Source organism: Primulina tabacum, chromosome 14 (assembly GCF_025594145.1).
Source record: "Primulina tabacum isolate GXHZ01 chromosome 14, ASM2559414v2, whole genome shotgun sequence".
NCBI lineage: Eukaryota > Viridiplantae > Streptophyta > Magnoliopsida > Lamiales > Gesneriaceae > Primulina > Primulina tabacum.
In genome coordinates this window covers 31,053,885-31,079,257 of record NC_134563.1, presented here as the reverse complement: position 1 = coordinate 31,079,257, position 25,373 = coordinate 31,053,885, and the positions used below count along the sequence as shown (strand labels likewise).

Sequence of the window (25,373 nt, the reverse complement as noted above, 5' to 3'; positions counted from 1 at the left end):
AGAAGGTGCTAGAGGTTGGTTCGGGTGCTGGGGTGTCGGCTAGGTCCTTAGGTGCATGAAACTTGAGTCCTCACATATTGCATCTCTCGGCCACTGCATGGTATTAATAAGGGGCTCACGTTTTTTGGTTTGGGGCTGGTTCCTAGGGGTTCCATGGGTCCAGTAGGGTGCACTAAGGAGTTGGTCAGGGTTTGGGAAGGTATGGCTTGAGGGTGGCTTGACAAAATCGAGACATGGCTCGGGTGGGACTTTTATGGGTCATTTGAGGGTTTTCAAAGCAAAATATTTGAAACGAGGGGTCGAGCCATGGTTCATGAGGGCTAAAATAATATAAAAAGTCTAAGTTTTAAGTTTAGGAATTTTATTTTAAAGTTTGGGATTTTTTCGGGATTAAAACACCGTCGAAACGACTAATTAAAGATAAAGTAAAAAGTAGGGGTGTCAATCGGGTGGGTTGGGTCGGGTTTCGGGTCAACCCGCGAAATTTTTTTTATTTTTTTTTCAACCCGAACCCAACCCGAACCCGAAGCAACCCGAGAAAACCCCCAACCCGAACACGAACCCGTATAACCCGACTCAACCCGTCTAACCCGCCTAACCCGAATTTTATTTATTTATTTTTTTTAAAAATTAATGAAAAAAATTCAAAAAAATAAAAAATGATAATAATATTTTAATTTAAACACATAATAACAAAATTTTCGATTTAAATTTGAAAGTTTAATCGTAGAAAATTAAAAGTATATTTACTAAATCAAATAAAAAATTGTTAAAAAATAAAAATATGCAAAATAAATATTAAATGATGAAAATTTATCATATAAATATATAATAAATTTTGTTCAAGCATACAATATATAAAAATATAGGTAATATTTTAAAAAAAAAAAATTCGCGGGTCAACCTGCGACCCAACCCAACCCAACCCGAAATCCGCCTAACATGGCACTAACCCGAATCAACCCAACTCGAACCCAACCCGAACCCGAAAAACCCCAACCCGAACCTGATTTTTTCGTGTTGGGTCATGTCGGGTTGACGGGTCTTGTCGCATTTTGACACCCCTAGTAAAAAGCCTAGTTTTAAGCTAAATAAAATTATGGGAATTTTAATTTAAGCTTAAATAATTATTTGGGACATGCTAGAGTCAATGAAGTCACAAAAAGTCAAAATCGAGGAATTTTACGTCTAGGGGTAAAACGGTCTTTTTACACTGAAAATTAGTAAACGTCATGGCAGTGCTCTAAATGCTGTTTTTATGATATTACGAGTATTTTAAAATGTCTATGAATTTTTACATGTTAATTTATGATTTTTAAATGTCCATGGATTTTTATGATTTAAGGTTGACATTTAAAATACATGTTGCATGCTTGGTTTCAAAAGAAAAATGATATTTATGCATGATTTTATAAAGTGATGAAAATATGAAAACATTGATGAAAGTGAAGTAATTGTGACTAATGAGGATATGATTGAGGATAGGCCAAGGCTCAGTTGACGATCTTGTGTCGCTGATGTCCCCGCCGCCCAGTACTGTGGTTACATATAGATAGATCCATCGACTTTTTGAGGATTGAGGAAGGTCACAATTAACTATCTGAATTCAATAAAGAAAAATATTTATGATCATGATAAAAAGGATACATGTTATGATTGAGGAAAAAGATCAAGTAAGGTTTATGTTCATGAAAATGTTATTTTTACGTAAAAAGTATTTTCACTGTTACTTGTGATTTAATACGTGTACTTGTTATCAAGATTATGGTGTGTTGAGTCTTTAGACTCTCTAGGTGTGATGGATGCAGGTGAGGGTGAGGGAGGTCTTGATGCTTGATTTGGCTGGACTGAAGGTGCATACAACCCGAGGACCAGTGCGTCTACTTTTTCCGCACTTATGATTCATGATTACGATTTACGTTAAAAGATTTTTAAGACTATTTTTTTTTATGCTTTAGAGTGGTTTTTTAGAGGATGGTACATTTTACGCTTATTGCTTTTTAGGTTTGGTAAAGCATTTGACTATTTTCCTTTAGATTTTCAAATATTAGTTGGTTGACATTTTACATTTAAAATGATGCAAAATATTTTATAAAAATATTTTCATGCATGTCGATGGTTTGGCCTAGTGTGAAGTTTAAAAAAAAATTCTAGTACTTTTAAGCAATAAAAAGTACAGACGTTTCACTTACAAAAGTGTCACTACCCTTTTGTAAGCATTGTGTTACTAGTAAACAACACAGGTTAAAGTTTGACACTTCTACTGTCAGGAGCAAAAGCATAGTGGAGCTGATTCAATCGAATGTTTGGCAAGCACCAGTTGTATCTCTAGGAGGAGCGAAATACTTTATCTCGTTCATTGATGATTTATCTAGAAGATGTTGTGTGTATCCAATCAAGAAGAAATCAGACACTTTCTAGATCTTCAAAGATTTCAAAGAGCGGGTTGAACTTGATTCTGAAAATAAAATCAAGTGTATGAGGACTGATAATGGATGAGAATATACCAGCGACGAATTTGATGCATATTGTCAACATGAGGACATCAAAAGACAATTTATGATGGCTTACACCTCAACAGAATGGTGTGGCAGAGTGGATGAACAAAACCTTGTTGGATAGAACAAGAGCTATGTTGAGGACTACGGGTCTAGACAAGTCATTTTGGGCGGAAGCAGTCAAAATCTTTTGTTATATTATCAATCATTCTCCTTCAGTGGCGATTGATCTGAAGACTCCGATGGAGATAGGGACCGGAAAGCCGGCATACTATTCTCATTTGCATACATTTGAAAGTCCTATGTACGTTCTGTAAAATGAGCAAGAAAGATCGAAGTTGGATTCGAAATCCAAAAAATATATCTTCTTGGGTTATGCTGATGGAGTAAAGGGGTTTCGTTTGTAGGATCATACTTTCCACAAGCTGGTCATCAGCAGATAAAGAGAGACTAAGGCACATTGATTTCAGAAACTACTATATTTCAGGTGGAAAATAAGACGGACGAATGCCAAAATTCTTGTGAAGCAGCACCAGAGCACGAAGAACAAGAACATGTTGAGTCTGAGGTTTCCAATGTGAGATAGTCAACTCGAGACAAAAGACCACCAGGTTGGCTTTCAGATTATGTCACTGAAAACAATATTGCATATTGTCTATTATCAGAGGTTGGTAAGCCATTGAGTTTCCATGAGGCTACTCAAAGTTCGGATGTATCCTTGTAGATGATAGCAATGCAAGAAGGGTTGGAGGCATTAGGCATGAATAAAACTTGGGATCTTGTTACATTACCACGAGGGAGGAAAACCATTGGAAACAGATGGTTCTATAAGATCAAACGTGATGGAAATAACAAAGTGGAGTGGTATCGTGCTAGGTTAAAAGGCTATGCTCAGAAAGAAGCCATTAACTTCAATGAGATATTTTCTCCTGTGGTTCGACTTACAACACTCAGAATAGTGTTGGCATTGTGTGTGGTGTTTGATCTACATCTAGAACAGCTAGATGTGAAAATAACATTTCTTCATGGAGATCTTGGAGAAGAAATCTATATGCTCCAGCCAGAAGATTTTGCAGAAAAAAGCAAAGAGAACTTGGTTTTCAAGTTGAATAAATCTCTATACGGTCTCAAACAGGTGCCGAGATGTTGGTACAAGAGATTTGATTTCTATATCATGAGCCTTGGATGCTATCATTTTGCTATTGTATGTGGATGACATGTTGGTAGCAGGCCCCAACAAAGATTAGGTCCAAGGATTGAAGACACAGTTGACTAAAGAATTTTATATGAAGGACTTGGGATCAGCAAACAAGATTCTAGGGATGCAAGTTCACCGAGACACAAGTAACAGAAAGATTTGGCTTTCTCAGAAAAATTATTTGAAGAAAGTCTTGCAATGCTTCAACATGCAAGATAGCAAGCCAATATCGACCCCTCTTTCTGATAACTTCAAGTTATCTTCCGACATGTGTCCTAGCAATGAAGCAGAGAGGAAGGAGATGTCTCGAGTATCATATGCATCAGCAGTGGAAAGTTTGATGTTCGCTATGATCTGTACAAGACCAGACATTGGGAGCAGTTAGTCGGGATATGGCGAATCCTAGACGAGAGCATTGGAGTACTGTCAAGAGGATCCTTAGATACATTAAAGGTACCTCAAATGCTGCATTATGTTATAGAGGATCAGATTTTACACTCAGGGGCTATGTCGATTCAGATTATACAGGTGATCCTGATAAGAGGAAATCTACTACTGGTTATGTGTTTAACTTACGAGGGGAGCCGTAAGCTGGGTTTCAATACTGCAAACAGTTGTGACATTATTTACAACGGAGGACAGAATACATCATAGTTACTCAAGCTTGCAAGGAGGCATTATGGGTTAAAATGTTATTGGAGGAGATCGGACACAAATAAGATAAGGTTTCTTTGTTTTGTGATAGTCAGAGTACCTTGCACATAGCACGGAATCCAGCCTTTCATTCCAGGACGAAACACATTGGAGTCCAATTTCACTTCGTGCGGGAAGTAGTAGAAGAAGGAAATGTAGATATGCAGAAGATTCATACAAAAGATAACATAGCTGATTTTCTGACTAAGCCAGTGAACACCGATAAGTTTGAGTGGTGTAGATCCTCAAGTGGGCTAACATAAACGTAAGCAGCAGGTAATGATAATATTGAAATGATGTGTGGAGATGTGTTTGATTCTCAATTAAATCTCCAAGTGGGAGAAATGTCGGCAAAGAATAGTCAATATACATCATTTAATGCATGTCTGGTGTTGATTAATTAAATAACGGGTCGTATTTTGCATTCTCAGCAGATGGAAGGAAATTTCCTACACGCGGTTTCACACTTATGGGGTCATAGAGATACCTCCCCTCATTCTGAAATCATCTCTTCTTCGAGTTTTCTCTCATCTTATAAGCATTTGAGTGCTTAGTTCTATAATATTCGTGAGGTGTTTTGTTCTCCTATATTAAGAGAGTGTGTTTTCTTTGGAAACACAGTGAGTGAGTTGTACATCATAAAATTTTATAGTGAAAATCTTTTCATCTTTCTCGTGATTTTTACCCTAATAATTTTTAAGGGTTTTCCGCGTAAATCTCGGTGTCCAGTTTATTCTTTATTTTCGGGTTTTATTATCTCAAATTACCGCATGTGAGACTAATAAAATGATGTCGAATCTCATCATTTGAATCAAATGGTTAGTATATGGGAAGCCTATTTTAAAGTAGTTGAATTATTCATAACGATAATATAGCATTTGGAGTTTATTGCAGCATTTGTAGGACTAATTTTCCCTCGTAAACAGTAAAATTGTGGCAGTAAACGCATTAGGGGAATGGTATTTGATGTTATTACCTGTTAATTTATGTTGCATAAGTTCTAAATTTATGTCATTTCTTGAAAATTGGTTGTTCGTTTTTGTTTCATTTGACTCATTCCACTGTATCTGCTATGTTCTTCGAGTACGTTCGGTTCCAATTGCTTGTCCGGATAAGAGAAAAGTGTTCCCTCATGCTCGATTCTGTTTTCTGCATGTTTTTATCTTTACTACCATTAGAGTTCCAGCATAGCCGATAACATACAAGTATATAATCACGATGTTAAATCATCAATTTCATTAGTTTGATAAAAGATTTTGTCACGTTTGATTCGTGAGATGATATAATAAATGATACATGATATAAAAATAATAAATCGATACATGAATAGCATAATAATTTACAACTCTAACTATTTATAAAACTTGAATCAAATATTGGACGAAAAATAATAAATCAATACATGAATAACATAATAATTTACATCTCTAACTATTTATAATCCTTAGAATCAAATATCGAATGAAACAAATATGTTTAATAAATAATATCTCATCCTCGGCAGCAATCGAAACAATAGGTAATAATTGTTTTAATAGATTAACTGTCGTAACAGGAGGGCAGGCGCGGCTGACTCTTTTGTTTAGGGAATCGCAAAAACTAAAATCTCCTCGAATTTCTCTTTAAAAGATGAATATTATTTCTACCCTGAGATGAGATTTTGAAAATAAAAGGGACCTGCATTTATTCTTCCCTGTTCAAAATCTTCAAAGAGTTAACAATGCAAGCATATCACGATAAAGTATATTCAGAGTTAACAATGCAAGCATATCATGGTAAAGTAAATTCATAAAATGGACATAAATTCATAAAATGACACGAAAACAAAGGTTACCACATTAAGGTATAACTAGGAGTGCACACAAATGGACCCTTTCATGGATATATTACATGTTATATAAAAACTACGCGATCTTCTGAGCTCCGATAATAACACGGGCTTTGCTTGATAGATCTTGATGTCAAGCTCAAACATAATGAGCAAGAGCTAAGAACAATTGATTTTTTAGCTTCGTACCAAACTGTTCAAATACCTCAAGATCGAAGAAGAAGAAACTAGGTATAAGCTTTCATCCACTTCAATCTGAGTACTACGTTTCTCCAGAAGAACTTCTTGAACTTTAGATTTCATCTTCAATCATTCAGCTTTGAGAGCAAATAGAGGCAGCTGGAGCAGAGAAACACTGATGCAGAGAAGCAAAGTAAATCCACAGGTGAGAGAATGACTGCTCTCTTGCTCTTTTCAAACAACCCAATAAGAAGAAGCATTACAATAACATGGCCAACTTTAGTTTTCAATCCATTGACGGTTTTTATCTCCAACCATCGTGGTCGTTCCTGATTATTTTACACCAAGAAAATACACAAGATCAGAAAAAAGGATGAAAAAATGGAATTTCAAGTGCATTTACGATTATGCATCAACACTGAGACCAATGAGCACACTTTATAACAAAAACCCATGTATTATGGCCCTTTGAACAAAATAACTCAATTTGCTACAATGCCGTTCTTAAGCTTGAGTTGATCTTTTTTAGTTTGTACGTGTGGAACAAAATAACACCAGTAAGAACAATTAAAAATTATACAAAAACTGACAAACCTTGAGAGTGAACAAACCAAACAAATTTGATCTGTAAGTGGATCTTTCATCTGACAAGTACTTGGCTTTATCAAGATTGCTAATGAAGAGCTCGTAAAGGCCCATGCCAAATACCAACATCACGGTTCCCAAGAGGTAGACATCTAGCCAGTTGAAATATTTTAGCTCAAAACTTATATACAATGCAAGTGGAAACAAAAAATGCACACGAGAAAAGTTGTCTTCATTGTGTGTGTGTGTTTAACCAAAGTCTACAAATTTTACAGCTGCTTTTCTTTTTCACAGGACAAGGGGATAGATGGAAGGTATTCATTCATATGGCATTCAAAACACAAAGTAGGCTGTGCGTTAAGAAGCATTAGACCAAAATATAAAGGGATATTGGTTGCAAACAAGTTATGGACAACTGTATAGATCTCTCTTTCACCATTTGTTGTATTAAACAAATGCTTAATATTTATCAGTTATCCTAAACTACTCAAACATGTAACATGCTTAATTTTCTTTTGAAATTAATTTTAGCCCCTATTTTCTATTAAATCTAATCTTTGTATCTTCTCAATACCATTCATGGTGTTTACCAAATCGACAACATCAAATTTGCTTTAAATTGTACTGATGACGACTGGAAGTAACTGTCCACTGGTCTCGAATGTGATAATTGGCGGACTAGGAATTTTTTACAAGGAACTATCTCGTGAATTTTGGAAAAAAAAAATAACATTTAGAAAATTCAAATAAAATTGTATATGAAAATGAATTTTTTTGTTTCTTTAATTGCCCCCTAGATTCCCTGCTACCGCGCGTACTGTATTGGTGGACAAGACTTGTGACCAGGAAGTGACTCTGTGCATTTCTGGATACAAAACTAACATTTAAAAAAAAATTCACATAAAAGTTAAATATCATTTTTTTAAAAAAAAATCAAGGAGTTGATTACCCCTAGTTTCCTGCTACCAGCTCTGCTCTATATGTGATTCTTAACTAAATGATATCAACAGGAACCCAAGAGGAAATGGATGCTTTTTGTGAACCAAAGTCGTATATTCATAGCTATAAAACAATAAATTGGGGTCAATATTAGGGAAAAAATTAATTTTCTTCACATAGATATAGATGATATCCAATTTTAGTCATTTATCTAAATTACTATTTTCCCCATCAAGCTGGTGTATGGATACCTATCATTCCTTTGTCAAACAACATCGTGAAGTTTGGCTTTAGTCGTTTAGATAGCTCCTTGGGTAGATTAGATGTCGACAATTTTCAGCTTTTAGACCGATTAGTCTGAAACTGGATATAAATTTCCAAATAAAAAATTGGAAATTGAAAAAATTACAAGCCAAATAAAAAAAGATCAAATCAGTTGGCGATACTTATGGTGAAATATGAAAGAAACTTGGGTAAAGAGAAGAAGCTGCAACCCATAATTTTCTTAAATATTTATACTTACCAATAGCCTCAACAAGTGAGATAATCACTCTTCCTCGGTCTATAAAATAATCTTGGAATGAAGAGACAACATAAGTACAACCCTGAGTATTGAAAAAAAACATATCTTCAATAAAAAAAACATCGATTGCCATTAATTTAAAAAAAATAAAAAAAAAATCAGCACTTTTGAAGCAGATATAAAAAATTTGGATTTCCTGATGAACTTCGTGTTGATCATGAATAATGATCGATGAATCTCAGATATACTCTTGCCTATACAATCATCGAAATTCAGTCATCTGTTCCCAGTTATGAAGGTACAGGTGTTTCTAACTAATTCAAAGGTCAAATTACAAAATTTAAAACCAAAAGGCAAAATTTGCATTTCCAGTTCATACACAAGATCTCTATTAACTTCTTGTTATTGAGGATGAGTTAACAAGATGTTGTAACTATATATATCCATTCCTGCTGTCTATCCAGCTAAACCCCTTCTTATTCTTGTTGACAAAAATAGCTGGATTGATTCATAAACAATCACTTGATCCTAATTATATCCCAGTCTCTTGCTCTCTTTCTATAGCTAAGCATTAACATAAACATAAACATAAAAAAATAAATGTATGGCGACCGTCTATCTACTCATACAGATTTGTTAAGATTAGAACTTGAACCTAACTCAACCCAAAAACTAGTTCGGGAGGACTGTCCAAGACCATATACACAACTCTCAGGAATTTTATATAACCGATATGGGACAACTAACACACCCTCACGCCCAGGAATGAACATATGAAGGATATCATGTTAAGATTGGAACTTGGACCTATCTCAAACCAAAAGCTAGCTCAAGAGTAGAGGATAGTCCAAGACTATATATACTACTCTCAGAAATTTTATATTACTGACGTGGAAAAACTAACAAGATTAGATGTGGCAATACCTTAATAAAACAAAGAAAAGACCCAATCAATGATCCCCAAACTGCAAGAATGGCCAAGAACCGGCACCCGTAGATAACCTGCCTCGTCAAAGTAACAAAAAAAAAAAAAAAACAATAAACAATCAGCTCATTTATAACCTTTCGAATATCAGCAATCACAAAAACTAAATCAAAACAACCTTTTCAATTTGAACTTCAACACCGTCCAATCTCTCTTTCTGCGAATCACCGCATACACTCGAACCAACATCTGATACCACAGCAGTTATCGAGGAACGAATCAATGGGGAGTAATTCAGCGAAGAATTTGCGGGCAACAAAGAAAATCTTGAATCAGAAGAGCGAAAACAAAGTGCCCATCTGGTGTTAGGAGCAAATTTTGTCGACTTGGTAGATAACAGAGGAACTGGGGCTATGGATTTTGTTAAATTCATAGTCGAATCTCTGTTGGTCGGTCGGGAGAGGAGAGAGCTGAAAGCTGATGGTGACCACTGGAAAAATTTTGTAATTACAATACACATTCATATGGTATAATTTAAGCATTTTCTTTGAAGGATAGATCCAACTTCACATCCTTGTTTGATACGGAAGTAGTTGGTTCCTTCCATCAGTTAAAAACGACAAAAATTATTTATATTTATAATAAAAATAATAATTTTTAATAGATGATTTAAATAAAAAAATTCATCTAACAAAATTGACCATGATTAGATTTCACAAAATTTTATGTAAAAATAAGTCAAATACTAAATGGCTTAATACAATTAAGTGAAAACATAAATTGATCAAATTGCAAAGTTCAATCTTCATCTGCTTCAAATAGTAAAATTCAAGGAAAAACAAATGGTCAACGCTTCAAAAATGTCTCATAGTTTAGATAAAAACTTGTGTTTTGGATCTCAAGGATCTTATTTTATTTGGGTCATCCATGAAAAAATATTAATTTTTATATTAAGAATATTACTTTTTATTGTGAATATCGATATGGTTGATCCGTCTCACAGATAAAGATTCGTGAGACCGTCTCATAAGAGACCTACTCCATAGTTTATATACATAAAAATAAAAATTGTTACTCGAATATTTCTTATTGAAACGTATCAAACGCACCGAATACTTTACCATCAGAAGCTCATATTCTTTTAGATAATCTCCTAATTTTTCAAGAAACAAATAAAAATAGATTCTTTAATTAGAAATAATCCGGTCAGTGTAGGATATCTATACAGAACCGATGTGCTGTCCATATAAAAAAAGAGCATGAAATCACTACTTGCACTTGCCAACGAGCCTCTAGTATTAAAAAAATAAATAATAATATCATAAAAGGTCTCCTTCGTCCGGTGTTTCTAGAACAAGATTGCTCCGTTCGACGGAAATCGGTCACGAGTTACATCTAAACATCACCAAAAACCATTTATCAATCAAAACTAGTCGGACCCATATTAAATCGAGAGTAGATCTTTTGTGAAACGAGCTCACGAATATTTATCTAGATGGATCAATCTTACCGATATTCACAATAAAAAGTAATATTCTTAGCATAAAAAATAATAATATTTCATAGATGACTCAAAGTAAAAGTTTTGTCTCACACAAATTTATACCTTAAATCGGTGAATTGATAGGTTGCGTATTGGACTGATTCAAATTTTTTTTATTTAATTTATGTTTATATATATAATTATTTGATTTTTAAATTTCGTTAAAAATATTGTTTTAATAATATTAAAACTTATTTGATTTTTAAACTTTGAAAAATAAACAAATTTAATATCTTAAAATTTTAAAATAAATTATTTCATAATATTTTGTTAAGAAACGTCATCTTCTTCCATCAGTTAACAATTTTTTAACGAATAAACAAAATATTCTTAAATAATTAATAAATGATTTTTCTTCATCCTCAACAAAAAAAAAAAAAAAATTCGATTTGATACTTACATGCCCAAACTTGACACATGTCCCGAAATCGGTCATATCAAATGACAAGTGTAACTCCCATGCAATTTAAAAATACCCAAACGTGGCACTTTCCCCATTCGCACACATTGCAAAGAATCAATCCATATTATTAAAGAATGGCAGAAAACGACCAAGATTGGAGAAAGAACGCGGACACGCACAAGATGAGCACGGAGGAGATGAAGAAAACCGGGGTCGAAGCCTCCAAACGGCCGCCGGGACACAACCCGGGTGGCGTCCTTCACCAGCGGCGCGGCCTGCCCTACAGCCCTTATGCCATGGCTGCCGGTGGCGTTGCTGTTGTCGGTACTATCTGGTACTTCACAATATATTTGCACAAGAAGCCGGAAGCCAGTGCCCGGGACGTGGCCAAGGTGTCGGCAGGGGTCGCGGAGCCGGAGCAGACTCGGCCTCGCAAGTGAGATGACTGCAGATATATATATGGTCGTGAAGATTAATGTAATTTCTGTATTGTTCAAGTTTTATTATGTATGGATGAGGATGTATAATGGCAATTACTTTTCAAATTATACAAAGCTCTTTGTGTCAATATGGTTGATAATATTAAAATTTTAGGAATAATATTTATAAATTTGATGTAATAAAAAATATTGTGTACAACTCTCTTGCTACTGTGTAATAACACGAGTCTAACTTATGTGAGATGGTTTCACGTATTTTATGATACGAATTTTTTATTTAGATCATTCATTACAAATTATTAATTTTTATATTAAAGAGTATTATTTTTTATTGTGAATATAAGTATGGTTGATCTGTTTCATATATATTCGTATAATAATTAATGTACAATTCATATACAAGCAAAATGAGGTAAATTAAATTTAAGGATTTTTTTTTTAATAAAAAATTATAAGAAAGGATGGTATTTTGAGACCCGACCCTTTTATTTTACTTTTTGTTGGATCGGGTTTGCGACCCGACTCTCTTATATTTTTAAGAAATTTTAACTCGCTCAAAAGAAGGGGCAGGTTTTCATTTAACTTCTCAATGGGCCAGGGTCGCCTTATATTGTTTTAAGAATTTTTTGTTAAAAAATTATATTTTATTAAGTTTTAATATATTCATCGTGTGAATCTTAAAACTAATAATGGCGATATAATTAAAATAAAAGTCACGAATAGAAATAAATATATAAAATTAAAATAATTTTTTAAAAAATATTTGTGAATGTTATAATTGTTTTACACGAATTAAATTGTAATTTTAATTTTATATTATTTGTCAAAGTTTGATTTTCATATAATAACTTGAAATATTTTTGTATTTTTTTTCCGAATGTAATTTACTGAACACTGATTTAATTTTACATGACACTTGTGAGATGAGAATTAAATTCATATTACTTAAATTAAAATTTATTTTATAAAAAATTATAATAAAACGATGTGTAATATTACAAAATGAAAAAAAGTTTTTGATTTTTTTTATTTTTTATTATCTTTGTTCATGTATATTTAATGTGTTCGATATAATATTTATTTTTGTTAAATAAGTACATTGAAAAATCTCAAAGTGAAATCTACTGGATTTAGTGGTTAGAGAAAAAACAATAAAAACAAAAAAAATTCTAAATCATTGAATAAAAATCATATTTGGACATATTTAATGACCAAATTATCTAACTAAAATTACAATTTTTACCGACTCCGGTTCTTGCTCACTCGTTTGCAATTACGCTACATCATCACTAACAAAGACAACTACACTTACACAGATCTGGTATCACCGTCAGAATCTCTCCCTTCGATTACTTCCCGGAGGTGTTCGATCCAATTATTCTCTTCTTTCAGGTGACATTAATTATTCTAGGAATTGCGTCCGGATCGGAATTTTATTTTTGCTGTACTAATTTCCTTCGATTTTTTTTTTTATGATCACTGGAAATATATATAGAAAGTAGTGGTAACGATAACTCGTAGGGATTTTACGATTTTATCTGCGAAATCTGCATATTTTTTCCTGGATCTAACTGTGCGTTGTGATTTAATTTGTTTTTATATTGATTTACTTTTGTCTGTGATGATTGACTGTTGGAAACATTTGTTACATGGTGCATTGGTTCGTGATTATATTTTGATTTTTTTTTATTTTTGATTTTCAAGTGTTGAATTTTGTGCAACGTGATCGTGATTTGTGAACTTATTTTCTGGTGAAATAGGGCACGAAGAAATGGAAAAATCGTGCTCCTTGCTAGCCCACTTTGAGAAGGGGGCATCTGCCCTTGCCAATGAGATAAAGGAAGCTCTGGAAAATAGTGATGTGTCTGCGAAAATTGATGCAATGAAAAAAGCTATAATGTTGTTACTTAATGGTGAATCCCTGCCACAGCTGTTTATCACAATTGTTCGATATGTTCTGCCTTCTGATGACCACACTGTCCAGAAACTCTTACTATTTTATTTGGAAATTATTGAGAAAACTGATGCGAAGGGCCAAGTTTTACCGGAGATGATATTGATTTGTCAGAATTTGAGGAATAATCTTCAGCACCCGAATGAGTACATTCGTGGTGTGACATTGAGGTTCCTCTGTAGGTTGAACGAGGTTGAGATTTTTGAGCCTTTGATTCCCTCCATTCTTTCCAATTTGGAGCATCGACACCCTTATGTCAGGCGGAATGCAATCCTTGCAATCATGTCAATTTACAAACTTCCTCAATGTGAGCATCTTTTGGTTGATGCACCTGAGATGATAGAGAAGGTTCTATCATCAGATCAAGATCCTTCAGCTAAGCGGAATGCATTCTTAATGCTTTACAATTGTGCACAAGATCAAGCAATTAAATATCTTTTGACAAATGCTGATAGAGTATCCGAGTGGGGGGAGCTGCTTCAGATGGTTGTCTTGGAGTTGATTAAGAAAGTTTGCAGAACAAATAAGGCAGAGAAAGGGAAGTATATAAAAATCATAATATCGCTGTTGAATGCGCCTTCAGCTGCGGTTATGTATGAATGTGCTGGCACTCTTGTATCTTTATCATCAGCTCCATCAGCCATTAGGGCTGCAGCTAATACATACTGTCAGCTTCTTATGTCTCAGAGTGACAACAATGTAAAGCTGATTGTGCTCGATCGATTGAACGAGTTGAAGTCCTCCCACATGGACATTATGGTTGAAATGATAATGGATATCCTCAGGGCACTATCAAGTCCAAACCTTGATATTCAAAGAAAGACGCTTGATATTGTCCTTGAGTTGATTACACCCAGAAATGTGAACGAGGTTGTCCTTACTTTGAAAAAGGAAGTCATGAAGACTCAGGGAGGGGAACTTGAAAAGGGTGTTGAGTACCGCCAAATGCTCATTCAAGCTATACATTCTTGTGCAATAAAGTTCCCAGAAGTGGCAAGCACAGTTGTTCACCTGTTGATGGATTTCTTGGGAGATAGCAATGTTGCCTCTGCCATGGATGTTATTGTGTTTGTGAGGGAAATAATTGAGACCAATTCAAGGTTAAGGGTATCAATTGTGACGAGATTGCTCGACACATTTTATCAGATACGAGCTGCAAGAGTCTTCTCTTGTGCCCTTTGGATCATTGGAGAGTATTGTCTGTCTCTATCTGAAGTTGAAAGTGGCATTACATCAATAAAACAATGCCTTGGAGACCTACCTTTTTTCTCGGTTCCTGAAGAAAGTGAAGCTGCAGATGGTTCTTCCAAGAAGTCTCCACAGGTTAACTCGATTATTGCCTCATCCAAAAGGCCAGCTATTCTTGCTGATGGAACTTATGCCACTCAAAGTGCCGCCTCTGAGACTGTGTTCTCTCCACCCACTGTGGTGCAGGGGTCGCCATCTGCTGAAAACCTTAGATCCCTTCTTCTAACAGGTGACTTTTTCCTTGGGGCAGTTGTTTGTTGCACATTAACAAAGCTCGTTTTGAGGTTAGAAGAGGTTCAATCATCAAAAAGCGAAGTAAATAAAACATCAAGTACTGCCTTATTAATAATGGTCTCGATACTTCAGCTCGGGCAATATTCAGTTCTTCCTCACCCAATGGATAATGATTCATATGACAGAATCTGTGTTTGTATAAAATTGCTTTGTGATACTGGTGACGAGATGAGGGAGATTTGGTTGAAATCATGCCGTGAGAGCTTCGTAAAAATGCTCTCTGACAAACAACTGCGTGAGACTGAGGAAATTAAAGCAAAGGCTCAAATTTCTAGTTCACAACCGGATGATCTTATTGACTTCTACTACTTGAAAAGCCGTAAGGTAACATATAAATAACGACGTCACGTTTTATTGATTCTTACTTTGAGCATTGGGTACTGTATTTCCTTATGTTTGTTAATAGTTTATTTTGTTGTTTGATCTCTTTGAGAATGAGTTTTACTTGATTAGTTTTGTTTGTAAGAATCCTGTCAGAACAGGCCAATTGGCTGTTTCCACATCGAACTCTTAATTTATTGGAAGAAGTTATGAAGCTTTGGATTTTTTAACATTGACATCGTCCATGATGAACGGCATTGAATCCTGCGAGCTTTATAATTTGAATGTTTATTTACAAATCCTTTTGTGGAGTATCTTTTCTTCAATGTAATGGCATTGTATAGCAAAAAAGGTGTTGCATTCTGTCTCTTCTCTTGGCTGGTGTTTTATCTAGTACATTCTTTTAATATGTATGGCAGGGCATGAGCCTACTGGAGCTGGAAGATGAGGTCCAAGATGACCTTAAACGTGCTACTGGCGAATTCGTGAAGGATGGAAATGATGCCAACAAGCTGAATCGCATTCTTCAACTTACTGGATTTAGTGACCCTGTATATGCTGAAGCATATGTGACTGTTCATCAATATGACATCGTCTTGGATGTTACAATTATCAATAGAACTAAGGAAACCCTCCAGAACCTTTGTTTGGAGCTAGCAACAATGGGTGATCTTAAACTGGTTGAACGTCCTCAGAATTATACACTTGCTCCTGAATCTAGTAAACAAATAAAAGCTAACATTAAGGTTTCTTCTACTGAGACTGGAGTAATTTTTGGGAACATAGTTTACGAGACTTCAAATGTGCTTGAGCGAAACGTAATTGTCCTCAATGACATCCACATTGACATTATGGACTACATATCTCCAGCAGTTTGCAGTGAAGCTGCTTTTCGAACCATGTGGGCAGAATTTGAGTGGGAAAACAAGGTAGAATGCAAATCAGCTTTATCGTCATTAATTAATCCAGATCCTTAATTTCCATATGAATGGAATTTGCCTTAATTTTAACTTTCAGGTAAGTTTAAGCAACCTATGATGATCGCAGGGGCACAAAGCTCAATCTTGCAGTTGTCCAAGCTCTTTAATAATTCTTGTTGATGCTACATGTTTGGATAGTTGTTACTTGCACCATATAAGAAACCTTTTTAAAATAAGCTAAAAATAAGAAACCTTTTAAAATAAGCTAAAAATGCTTTCACGACATGTTTGGAGAATCTCGCAGGCAGTGTCTTGTAATTTTAGGTTATAAAAAATGGCGTGTGATGCTCGTTAGAAATTGCTAGGTAAGGTAATCAGAAAACAATTATCTGATGAAACAGGACTATGGCCCAAGTAGTATGTTTTGTCATATTGGTAGTTGGTAGCAAGCTAGGCAGTCACTTTTCATACCCTAGTTTCTGGCCTTGCTATTTCCTGTGTTAAATCAATCTAACCAGTAATTTTTTTATTAATAGAAGTATGCGATCCTCTTTTTAATTACTTTATTAAATATGTTGATTCCTTGATTTTTTGAAAATTTTAAGCTAATAATTTGTTTCACCTGGTGTTTGCACAAGCAATCTTTTAACTTTTTCAAGGTGATATTGGGTATGAAATGTAGTTGAGGACAATTTGACCTGTTCATTCCATGATCTTTAGTGTCTATTCGAATATAATTTTACTGGCATATTTCGGATCCTGGTTATTCCCTACCATTTCAGTTGATCCTGTCTGGCCAAATTCAGATTATTGTTCTCCTGCACTTACACGTCCTCATTTATTAAATTTTACACCAGTTATCTTCTTGCTATCACTTGGTTAACTTTTATACCTGTATGTAACACACCCATCACAGGTTGCTGTCAACACTTCAATTGAAGATGAGAAAGAATTCCTAGACCATATCATCAACTCTACCAACATGAAATGTCTGACAGCTCCGTAAGTCACTTATGTTTTCCAGTTTTGATTTATTCTGCTTTTGTATTTTTTTTCTTTTGGGGGTGGGTAGGGGTTTATTTTGTGTGGGGAGAATGGAATGGTAGGTTGTGATTTTTCTATTCCTGACTTGAAAGGATTCTTTTCCTTTCTTTTTGAAATGAAAGAAGGGTATCATAATACTGACTTGCATTTTCACAATTAAAATTTTTAATGTGTACCTCTCTCTCTTTAAACGATTCTTTGTTGGATCTATGTGGCTTTGACAAGTAATCTGGTTGGATTTTATGTTTATAGGTCTGCTTTGGAAGGTGGATGTGGATTCCTGGCCGCTAACTTGTATGCGAAGAGTGTCTTTGGAGAGGATGCTCTGGTGAATGTGAGCATTGAAAAGCAAGGAGATGGTAAGCTGAGCGGATATATTAGAATAAGGAGCAAAACCCAAGGAATAGCTCTAAGCTTGGGTGACAAGATCACTCTCAAGCAAAAAGGAAGCAGCTGAGGTAAATGTTATTTCAACACGCAGTAATCACCTGTTTGTATTTGATTGAGCTAGTTGGTTGAAAATGCAAAGCTACAAAAGAAAAAACGCGCGCATAGCATCGTGAATTTTCATCACAAGTCTAAATTATTCAAATATATATTTTGTTGCGCCTGAAAATATTTTCTTTGTTAACTAGTTTTTGTTCGCATTATTTCACTTGTGTAAGCGCTGAGAGCTTTGTTTTCTCCGAGATCGAGCTAATTGAGCAATTTGAAAATGAGCAGTGCTTATTTTTTTTAATGCTATTTGATTATGATGATATCCTAGGTTGTTTCATAAATTGCATAGTTCGACAATAATTTTTGAAAAATTTGGAACTACATTTAAGCCATTTTGAACTTGCAGAAAAAAATTTGATCTTTCCAAGCCCAAGCAACTTAATTCGACTATGGGTTGAGTTCAAACAATTGGTTACTCAACTGAAAGACCCGCGTTTTACTGTTTTACTACGACTGCGGGTTGAGATTTAATCCTCGTTTTTGCCCATTATATTTCTTGACCTTCAAGATCGTAGCCGAGCTAAGGGTATATCGTGATGGCATCTCTTGTCGATAATTTTCCCTTCGTCTCCCTGTGTTCTTCTACAGGTTTCCGTTGTCCACTAGAAGATCTTGTCATCTGGGAGCAATGATAAAGGATGCATACATTATTATTTCCTAAATATGTTTTTAGTTTGATTACTTGGAAGTGTAGACAATAGAAATTTTAGTCAATTCCGAAGATCCGAGATATTTACATTGTTTTTGCTCGTTCTCTTTTTGTCCGATTAAAACAGCATTATTTGTTCATTTTAACCACTACATTTCCCATTTCATTTCATATTTTCTTATGATTAAATTTGTTTTTGACATTCGAGTTTAGAAAATAAACTCATTTAATTGATTTGAGCCCATTAAAAATTATCGTCTTTTTTGAAATGTTCAAATTATCATTAATTAAATTGATCATGACGATTAATAATGATTATTTTTTAAAACATATAATTCCTTCTTCAACTGAGTTTTTTTTTTTTAATAAACAAAATCAATCTTACTAATCAAATTTTGATATAATGGGTTGAGAAGGTCTCATAAATCTTTATCTGTCAGACGTATCAACTCCTACCGATATTCACAATAAAAAGTAATACTCTTAACATAAAAAGTAATACTTTTTCATGGATGATCTAAATAAGAGATCCTTCTCACAAAATACGACCCGTGAGACCGTCTCGCACGAGTTTTTGCTATTTTGATATTAGTATAATGCAATCATCATTATAATTTTTTTTTAATCATGACCATCAAACTAAAATATTAATTTAATTTCAAAGTTATTGAACAAAATTATTTAGAAAATTGACAAAACGTTGAACTTTATTAAATTTGATCTCGTATAATTTTTTTTTTTATTAGTATGCATGTGGTCAAGAAATATTTTAGCATCTTATTTTTTTTAAAAAAATATTGAATATGTGATATACAATTAAAAGTTAAGTCATGAAAAATAATGCAATTAATCATAATATGAAGGAATTTAACTAATAATTTATGGGCCTCAATTAACAATGGGCTGGTAGTCTACCTCAATCAGGCCCAAACTTGTGGAGCCTAGATTTCTTTTCTCCGACTTGTGTACTTAGCTGATCGTAATGGTATATCTATACTATTATATTAAGTGTGAGGGTCTTAGAATAACTACCTTTGAGGATACCAAAATATTTAATTCCATAATTACCCTTCTTCTTACTCTACTAAAAACCTTTTCAAATCACTCCATATTTTAAATATAAAAAAATCAAAACAAAATTTCCCTTTTAAATCGAACAACTTTTCTAAATCGAAAATAAATTCGTGTTAATAATTTAGTATTATTTAATCAAATTAAAAATAATAATAGCACATACAATGTATGTGCATCTTTTACTAGTTAACATTATGGACGACGGTTTTTAGTAATATTTTATATTTTTTGTTATTATTTTTTTTATCATATTTATTGGATGATTGAATATACATATTCTAATTATTATTATTTATACTTTTATTTTTTCAGTTTAAAATTATTTCGAGTAAGTTATAAATATTCACTAAATTGTTGAGAACAATAAAAAATATATGAAAATCAATAAATTAAATATTATAGAAAAAATAACAAAATATTAGAAATAAATTATCATATCATTATCCAACAAAATAACCTAAACTCTGTATTAATAATATTCTCAGTTCTGTCAAAATAATATCATTCGACAAAAATATTTAAAATTAATATCATAACCAAAAAAATCATATATATATATATAATCCGAGATTATTTAATTTACGAATTTTGGAATGATGAATTAGATTCCACGATTTTTGTAATTAATTAGGATTGAAATTGAATTAAAAGATGGAGCGGGGGCCGATTTGTAAATAGTGAAAAGTTGAGGGGCTAAAGTGCAATTAGCACTTGGGTGGACACTTGTCACACCATGCAATGATATATATATATATACTTTACAAATTTCTCTCATTCTAGAAGCAAAAATCGAGATTTCCATAGAAAAGTTCTCAATTTCTTGTCGAAGCCTAGAAACTCGATTGTGCAAGATCCGAATATCAGAAATTAAATCCGAACATGGTACCGAGCTCCTCTTTACACGAGCTTCAACTGGACGTAAGTTTTATTGATTTCTGGTATCATTTGAAAAGATGATGTTGTAGGAATTTGATATAATTCATATATGATGTTCTTGACATGTTAGACATCGTAGAATCGAAGTCAGATCAGAAAACGGATCGATTCTGGAATTGTTATGATTTTCTGATTATATTGATTGGGAATTGAATAGATTTGGATTATAGACTGATTACAAATTGTATCGAATATGTGTTATGATTTGTAATTAATATCTGGTGATATGGTATTGACGGGAATACTGAGATTGTGCCGTTATGCCGCTGATTTGAATTAATTCAGATTAATCAGATTCAGAGTTGAATTGAGAATGAAATATTGATATTATGATTCTTGATATATCGTTTCAGATTTACAGAGACAGTCTTGAGTTCAGAACTTCGATTGCTTTAGACCGAGACTACAAACGAAAGGTATAAGTCAATGTGGTATTGGGAGATTGACTCGAGTAGGATATACTTGGGTTTCCCTAAATCACATATTGATTATTACTATATGCTTCGATTTGAATTATTATGCTTGTTTCTATTGATTTATAGGAAGCGGGTATTAGACGAGTATTAGACGAGTAATCTTGTGACAGAAGTGCCGAATAGTGATGGAATCGTCATTGGCACATTGCACTCTGTTACAGGACAGTGTATTGGTGTAAATGCCAAGGTCTATGACGGATAGATCAAGACACTGGATGTTTGGTTATATCGATGGGATAGAATTGAAGTTTCTTCTATTACTGATAATCGATATAGGAATGCCAACATCTGGAAATCGTGATCCCTAGACTAGGATTGAGTCTAGTCTGAACAGTGGAGTCACGATTTTGATTACCAGTTTATATGGATTATATTTCAGATTTGATACGTAATTCTGATATCTATTTCATGCCTTCTGTATTGATTATATGATTGCATGTTCGTTGATTTATACTGGGATTTTATTCTCACCGGAGTTATCCGGATGTTGTCTTGTTTGTATGTGTACATGACAACAGGTGGGACAGGATCAGGGTCGAGGAGATGAGTAGAGATCGTGATTAGAGTGGAGACTACGGACTTGGATTATGATGTATAATAGGGTTTGAACACTTGACATTAGTTGTTAAACCTTAGTTTAGTTTGAATGTATGCAGTACAGGACTTGTATTTTATTTTATACTGATATGTATATGAGTTTGATTTCACTACGTTCCGCATTTTAAGAAAAAATTTTACGACCCTAATTACTTGATTGGTAAATTGATCCTAATGATGATTAGAATTGATTAGCGTCCGGGTCCCCACAACAGGTGGTATCAGAGCGATAGATCCTTTAGATTGAGATAGAAGCTAGTGAGCGGGGTAGATTGAGTTCTTCTTCCTTGCTTTTGATTGCTAGCATGTTCTACTGCCTTATAATGCATGTTTATCTGACTTGAATTGGAAACATGTGTTATTGAGAATGAATCAGAACCGATTCTTGATCAGCAGTAAGATGATCGGAGGAGGACTGAAATAGAATTATTGTTTGGGGTTACTAATCCTTTTGATTATCAGATATGCCTCCGAGAAGAATACCAGAACAGGGTAGTACTTCGAATCCTCCTATGGATGTCACAGCCACTCCGATGGAAACACTATTAAAGAGATTTCAGTCATTTCATCCGCCGACTCTGAGGGGCACTGAGACTTCAGTGGATTGTGAGAGTTGGTTAGACGACATCGAGATGTTGTTTGAGTCCCTGGACTACACTGATGAGAGGAGAGTGAAATTGATTGGACACCAGTTGCATGATGTTGCCAAGAACTGGTGGATTACGACCAAGAGGGCCTTGGAGCATCGAGGTACGTCTATTACCTGGAATGTCTTCAAAACTGAATTCTATCAGAGATTTTTCCCAGTATCATACAGAAAGGATAAAGGTGCTGAGTTTGCGAATCTGAGACAAGGGCAGTTGAACATTGAGGAATATGTGTCTAAATTCTCTACAGTACTGAGATTTGCTCCACATGTGGCCGAGAATGAAGAAGCGGTGGCTGATCAGTTCATCAATGGCTTGAATCCAGAGATATTTACATTGGTGAACACTGGGAGACCAACAACTTTGCGGAAGCAGCAGTGGTGGAAAGAAGGACTATCTGAAAGCCAGAGGAATACAGTTCAAGAAGTCTGGCAGCAGTTCTTCCAGTTCCAGTGGCTCGAGACAGACTGGTCAGAGCCAGAGTTATATAGGACCATATTGCAGCACTTGTGGAGGGAAGCATTCCACAGAGCAGTGCCGAGGAGTGTTTGGCTCTTGTCGTATATGCCGACAGCAGGGATATTTTGCCCGAGTATGTTCCCAGAAAGGTGCCCAGGGATCCCAGGCAGCAGAGTCATCTGGATCAGTGGCTCAGACAGGGAGACGACCATCTGCTGTCCATTCTTTTCAGCCAGCACCGTCGACCCAGTCACAGCAGAGGCTAGGAGGTAGCCAGACAGTGAGCCAGCCTCCGAGACAGCAGGCCAGAGTTTTTGCTTTGATTGAGGAGCAGGCACAGGATGCACCTGATGACGTTGTTGCAGGTAACTGTTTTATTTCTGGTTATCCTGCTTACGTATTGATTGATACTGGTGCATCGCATACATTTATTTCTGAGAGATTTGCATTGATGCATGCATTACCTGTTGAGTCCCTATCTACTGTAGTATCTGTCTCTTCTCCTTTGGGGACAGGACTGATATCAGTGACTTCTGTTAGATCGTGTATATTACGGTATGACGGGGATGAGCTTGAGTTAGACTGCATTGTACTTGGATTGTCTGATTTTGATTGTATTATCGGGATTGATATGTTGACTAAGTACAGAGCTACAGTTGATTGTTTCCACAAGATAGTGAGATTCAGACCTGAGATGGCTGAGGAGTGGAAATTTTATGGTAAGGGTTCTAGATCTAGAATTCCTTTGATATCTGTTATGTCTATGACTCGATTATTGCAGAAAGGAGCGGAGGGATTCCTTGTCTATTCAATTGATTTACTGAAATCGAGTCCATCATTGACGGACTTGCCAGTGGTGTGTGAGTTTGCTGACGTCTTCCCCGACGAGATTCTGGGATTACCTCCAGTCAGGGAGATAGATTTCAGTATTGAGTTGATGCCAGGTACAGTTCCGATTTCTAGAGCTCCGTACAAAATGGCACCGATTGAACTGAAGGAATTGAAGGATCAGTTGGAGGATTTACTGGCCAAGGGATATATCAGACCTAGTGTATCTCCTTGGGGTGCTCCATTGTTATTTGTGCGAGTTCTATGCGACTTTGCATTGATTACCGGCAACTGAACAAAGCAACGGTAAAGAATAAATACCCTTTGCCTCGCATTGATGATTTATTTGATCAGTTGCAGGGATCATCTGTCTATTCCAAGATCGATATGAGATCTGGATACCATCAGCTGAGAGTCAGGGATTCTGATATCTCGAAGACAGCGTTTAGAATCAGGTATGGACATTATGAGTTTATTGTCATGCCTTTCGGTCTTACAAACGCACTAGCTGTTTTTATGGGATTAATGAACCGAGTCTTTCAGAAATATTTGGATGATTTTGTTATCATATTCATTGATGATATCTTGATTTATTCAAAGAATATGATGGATCATGCTGAACATTTGAGGATTGTTTTGAGAACTCTGAGGGCTGAGAAATTATATGCTAAACTGTCGAAATGTGAGTTTTGGTTGAGACAGGTAGTATTTTTTGGTCACATTATATCAGGAGATGGGATTTCTGTGGATCCTAGCAAGGTTGAGGCCGTGATCAGTTGGCCTAGACCGACATCTGTGCCAGAGATACGCAGTTTTATGGGTTTGACAGGATATTACCGTCGATTTATTAAGGACTTCTCGAGTATTGCTAAACCTAGTACTCAGTTGACTCAAAAAAATGCTCCATTTGTTTGGTCTGAGGAGTGTGAGGCCAGTTTGTTGAGTTAAAGAAGAGGTTGACCAGTGCACCGATATTGACTATCCCGTCAGGTACTGGTGGATTTGTTGTTTATTGTGATGCTTCTCACAGAGGTTTGGGTTGTATTCTGATGCAGCGATGGCATGTGATTGCTTATGCTTCGAGACAGTTGAAGCCACATGAGACTCGATACCCGATTCATGATCTTGAATTGGCTGCTATCGTGTTTGCCCTGAAGATATGGCGACACTATCTCTACGGTGAGAAATTTGAGATATATTCTGATCACAAAAGCTTGAAGTATCGTTTTTCACAATCAGAACTGAATATGAGACAACGAAGATGGCTAGATTTGCTGAAAGACTTTGATTGTGAAATCAAATACTATCCTGGAAAGTCGAATGCAGCAGCTGATGCACTGAGTCGAAAGGTATGTTCGTTATCCTTATCGACAATAGGTGTTTCAAATCTGATAGAGGATTGTTGTTTGTCTGGATTGGTATTTGAGACACATTGTAAACCGATGAGATTATATACTGTGCAAGCTGAACCAGAGCTAATTTTGAGGATTAAAGCAGCTCAGAAAGTTGATCAGAAAGTACAGAAATCGATTGAGATGGTCAGATCAGGTCATCGATCAGAGTTTCAGGTACATGATGATGTACTGTATGTGAATAATCGTCTTGTTGTACCGAATGTTTCAGAGTTGAGACAACAGATATTGACAGAAGCGCATAACAGTCGATTTAGCATT

At 35.1% G+C, this 25,373-nt stretch overlaps 3 protein-coding genes across 3 annotated transcripts; 2 read left to right on the top strand and 1 right to left on the bottom strand.

Moving 5' to 3' along the window:
- Positions 1-6,138: 6,138 nt before the first annotated feature.
- Positions 6,139-9,937, bottom strand: LOC142525245 (uncharacterized). The gene is made up of 5 exons (XM_075629468.1): positions 9,548-9,937; positions 9,369-9,446; positions 8,445-8,526; positions 6,992-7,134; positions 6,139-6,726 (listed from the first exon to the last, which is right to left on the bottom strand). The coding sequence occupies exons 1-5, from the start codon at positions 9,887-9,889 to the stop codon at positions 6,523-6,525; spliced, it is 849 nt and encodes a 282-aa protein (XP_075485583.1). The 5' UTR covers positions 9,890-9,937; the 3' UTR covers positions 6,139-6,522.
- A 1,478-nt stretch (positions 9,938-11,415) lies between these two features.
- Positions 11,416-11,883, top strand: LOC142524872 (uncharacterized). Its single transcript, XM_075629013.1, has one exon. The coding sequence runs from the start codon at positions 11,450-11,452 to the stop codon at positions 11,753-11,755; it is 306 nt and encodes a 101-aa protein (XP_075485128.1). The 5' UTR covers positions 11,416-11,449; the 3' UTR covers positions 11,756-11,883.
- Positions 11,884-12,986: 1,103 nt separating this feature from the next.
- LOC142523675 (coatomer subunit beta-1-like) lies at positions 12,987-18,872 on the top strand. Its single transcript, XM_075627397.1, has 6 exons — positions 12,987-13,147; positions 13,516-15,575; positions 15,992-16,501; positions 17,409-17,494; positions 17,789-17,994; positions 18,623-18,872. The coding sequence occupies exons 2-5, from the start codon at positions 13,527-13,529 to the stop codon at positions 17,991-17,993; spliced, it is 2,850 nt and encodes a 949-aa protein (XP_075483512.1). The 5' UTR covers positions 12,987-13,147; positions 13,516-13,526; the 3' UTR covers position 17,994; positions 18,623-18,872.
- The last annotated feature ends 6,501 nt before the right edge of the window (positions 18,873-25,373 follow it).

Bases quoted from the DNA above. Each gene is read 5' to 3' on its own strand.
- LOC142523675 (XM_075627397.1), top strand. From the start codon at position 13,527: ATGGAAAAATCGTGCTCCTTGCTAGCCCACTTTGAGAAGGGGGCATCT. The intron at 15,576-15,991 runs GTAACATATAAA...TATGTATGGCAG, and splicing joins ACTACTTGAAAAGCCGTAAG to GGCATGAGCCTACTGGAGCT. The intron at 16,502-17,408 runs GTAGAATGCAAA...CACCCATCACAG, and splicing joins AATTTGAGTGGGAAAACAAG to GTTGCTGTCAACACTTCAAT.
- LOC142524872 (XM_075629013.1), top strand. From the start codon at position 11,450: ATGGCAGAAAACGACCAAGATTGGAGAAAGAACGCGGACACGCACAAG.
- LOC142525245 (XM_075629468.1), bottom strand. From the start codon at position 9,889: ATGTGTATTGTAATTACAAAATTTTTCCAGTGGTCACCATCAGCTTTC. The intron at 9,447-9,547 runs GTTGTTTTGATT...TTGACGAGGCAG, and splicing joins TTGAAGTTCAAATTGAAAAG to GTTATCTACGGGTGCCGGTT. The intron at 7,135-8,444 runs GTAAGTATAAAT...TCAACTGGCTAG, and splicing joins CTCACTTGTTGAGGCTATTG to ATGTCTACCTCTTGGGAACC.